The sequence below is a fragment of the Sinocyclocheilus rhinocerous genome, unplaced genomic scaffold (genome assembly GCF_001515625.1).
Source record: "Sinocyclocheilus rhinocerous isolate Xijiao unplaced genomic scaffold, SAMN03320098_v1.1 scaffold1155, whole genome shotgun sequence".
In the NCBI taxonomy this organism is placed as follows: Eukaryota; Metazoa; Chordata; class Actinopteri; order Cypriniformes; family Cyprinidae; genus Sinocyclocheilus; species Sinocyclocheilus rhinocerous.
Window position 1 is genome coordinate 1,162,414 of NW_015629044.1, and position 3,746 is coordinate 1,166,159.

Consider the following 3,746-nt stretch of genomic DNA (forward strand, 5'->3'; position numbering starts at 1 on the left):
TGGTTTATTAACATTACATCAGTTAATGAAATACGGTATTTTGTTGTGAATTTAAGTTAAGTCTGTAAAACCTAAAATGTTGCTACCATATTTTTTACGGTGAAGTTCTGGCAACCACAGCTGCCGGTATTTTACCGTAAATGTCACAGATTTTTTTTTAGAGTCTACGCTTTATTAATATACTGTAAGGTAATTTAATATTGTGCATGTGCTGTACCCATCTGCAAATATACAACGACACAGTCTTGCTGCAGTTCAGAGAGATAATGAAAGCTGTTTAATAACACTCACTGCTGATCTACTGCTTTTCTTTCACTGTACCTTATAATACTCAGATTTCTTGAATTATATGAAGCTGAACTGTCTTAGTAAAATTGTCAGAAAATGAACTATGGCCATTTGTTCATCATTGATTTTTATCATATTCATTAACCAAAAACTGCACAAACTTCCTTGTGTTAGAACCGAGGTTTTATTTATCTAGAGCAGTGGTTCCCAAACCTGTCCTGGAGGACCCCCTGCCCTGCAAATTTTGTATGTCTCCCTAATCAGACACACCCAATTTAGTTATTGGAGTCTCTAACGAGCTGATGAGTGGAATCAGGTGTGTTAGATAAGGGAGACATACAAAAGGTGCAGGACAGGGGGGGCCTCCAGGACAGGTTTGGGAACCACTGATCTAGAGATAAGCATGATAAAAAAAATTAAAAAAACACAATGACCCACGATGCTCCTTTAATTCGGCTGTGACTATGATGGTGGAGGACTTTATAATGTTCAGTTTATAATAAATTTCAGTCTGTTCACATTGTTGTTATTGTTAACTAGTTAACTACTTTTTTTTTTTTTTTTAACTTACATTAAAACATACACTTAAAAAATTGGTGTTGAAGTAAAACGCTGAAATCTTAATAAAAATCTTTAAAAAAAAACTACAAAAATGACAAAGGCACGTAACAAAATTATTACAACTTTTTGAATTTGAAATATAATACTAAAATAGCTGTCTGTTCCTCAGACAAAGCTATCGTATGATTTTTAAAGACATTTTGTAGCTTGATGATGGCCTGGATACTCTTTTGTTTTTGTGTTTGTACTGTTTGTGTTCCACTTAAGAAAGAAAGCCATACATACATATGGAGCAACATAAAAATGAGTAAATAATAACAAAATCGTAATTTTTGGGTTAACTATCCCTTTTATGATAACTATGCCATTTTAATGAAGCATGGCCAGCATTCAGTGTAAGGCAATTATATGCCACCAAAAACAATGACTCATTCACTATTTCACCCATTCTGCTCAGACTGACAGGATAAACACAGTGAGAGTGTGCTATACATACCCAGTCTTCAAGCTGACCAGCGCATCGTTCACCCCGGACTGATGGTACTTCACCATGTACTGGTGCATGTCAGGGTAATTCTTACGGATATTCCTCTCTGTGCTGCCGTTTGGAACCGTTCCAAAGCGGAAAGGAGGGGAGTAGGAGTAGGGACTCTGAAACTGCAAAGTCAAAAAACAAAATAAACCATCAATAAAAGCACAGCAGGAAATAAAATGCTTCCATGGCAATAAATACAAACGATAAAAATACCTGAACATTGAGTTTTATCACTCACACTCTTAAAATTACTGCCTCTAATAAGAACTAAAAAGTGTTTTACAACCCAAATCTTTTGAAGTTTACAAAGAACTTTTCATTCTCCAATACTTTGGAAAACCTACATAAAGAAACCATATTGTACAGTAACAATAAGAACTTTTTTAATCTCTAAAAGAGCAAAAGACAACTTGACAATCCACTAGTTTTGATAAGAAATACTTTAAAGAACCTTTATGTGCACATGACGTTTAAAACTCATATTCAACATCGTGAAACATCTTGTACGAGTTCATTTTACACTAAATGGAGTATTAAAGAAATGTTTGAGAGGAGTTTGTTAATCTAATCCTGTCAATCATGATGCAAGTTTTTATGAACAGCTGCTTACTTTTGAAAATTCAAGATCTTTATTAGCATCTTTGCTTCCATGAAGAAACTTTAACATCCATAGAACCTTTAGATTGCACAAAAGGTTCCTTATAGTGGGAAAAGGTTTTTAGATTGTTAAAATGTTCTTCACACTCATAAAAAAAATGGTTCTTTTAAGAACTGTTCACTGAAAGGTACTTTGAGGAACCCAGAATGGTTCTATGGCATTGCTACAAAAAAAAACCTTTTGGAATCTTTATTTTAATCTTAAAGAGTGTACCATGACAATTATTTTGGCATAATTGTGATTAAATTTATTACTAACTTCATTAATACGTAGTCCAGGTGGGTATTTAGGGCTCGAGTTGGATCTAAGTTAATATGTTCTTGATAAGGGCCTAACATCATAGGACTAAGCCCGGCAGTTTTGCTTAAGAATCTATTTTTATCTTTTCTTTAGACTCCATTACCAATCTGCCAAAGAAAAGAAGCACTTTGCCGTTAGACTGGACATATGTTTGAATGTGTTTCTTTGTTGACTATTTGACCAGAGTTGCGGCTCTTTAATGTGTGGCTTTGCTATGAGTGCAGGACCGGGGCTTTTATTTTTATTACATTGGACGAACCATATGCATTTGCTTAAGTGTTTTAGCATACATGCTAATTTTCAACACCTGTCCATGGGAGGGAAAAAACAGTATCAAACACTTCGTCTTAAGCTATTTCCTCTTGCTCTTCATATCTTCTTCTTCCTCAAGCCCATATAATACATTAATTCAACTCTCCTCTCGACTTTTATTTTAGAGAACTGACATTGCCTATCTTATTATACCATTTATTCTCTATTACATGCCAAACAGTTCCCTTTTTGTCTGGAACGAGTAGCTAAGGAGCTCTTCTCAAGCCAGTCTACACCTGCTGCTCTCATCAAAGTGCTTGACTCGGTAAGGTTATTTATTTTCACCGGGCAACTATATTTCAAGTAATTCAACACTTAAATAACAGTCCCCAAATGGACAACAACAAAAAAAAAAGTCTGTTTTTGGGAATCAGGAAAAATACACACTCATACATACACTCCTATCTGGACTTGTATAGAAGCACGACTCTCTGTATTCTGGAGATGAAATTTTACATTACAACACTCTACACCAATCACAAATGCTGACCTTACAGTAAAACACCAACAAAAAGTCCCATGACAGCTGAACAAGACAAATGATTCTACTTTAATAGAGCTCACTGCTACAAAAGAGTTCACAATCTATGTGAAACAGCTTTAGGCTTTGTTTTATTTGTGATTGAAAAGATTATTTTCAAACAGGATATTTTATATTTGCCAGGACGGGCTAGTAGTTCAGATTTTTACTTGTTTTGCAATAATTTTGACTAGCTCCCACACCAAAAAAATAATATAATATATTATATTATATTATATTATATTATATTATATTTTTATTAAAGGCGCTGGGTAGTCAGTAGTCCGTATTCTTCTGTTTTCTCTTCACATACCAGTTCTGCAATACAATGCAATGCATATTCCTTTTTAAAGCTTCCAAGCATCCAAATTATTTTAAAGAATGCTCAACCTCATCGTCATCCAACACTCACAGCAGCATGCTGGTGTGGTGCAGGATTCTTGTGCATTCTCTGCCTGAAATAAATACTAATCAGTTGTGAAGTCTTTGTTTTCATGTAAAGGAGGAGCACTCATTAGACTCGGATACGAGCCTCATGAACAAAACTTCCAGCGCCCGACATAACTTGAAGC

General features: G+C 34.8%; 1 protein-coding gene across 1 annotated transcript in view; it reads right to left on the reverse strand.

Annotated features, from left to right (window-relative positions):
* Positions 1 to 3,746, reverse strand: part of LOC107738640 (glutamate receptor ionotropic, NMDA 2A) — a 66,842-nt gene that overhangs the window by 10,268 nt on the left and 52,828 nt on the right. Inside the window, exon 9 of the mRNA XM_016550419.1 lies at positions 1,346 to 1,506. Within this exon, the coding sequence (XP_016405905.1) occupies positions 1,346 to 1,506 (161 nt within the window). The remainder of the gene's footprint in view (positions 1 to 1,345; positions 1,507 to 3,746) is intronic.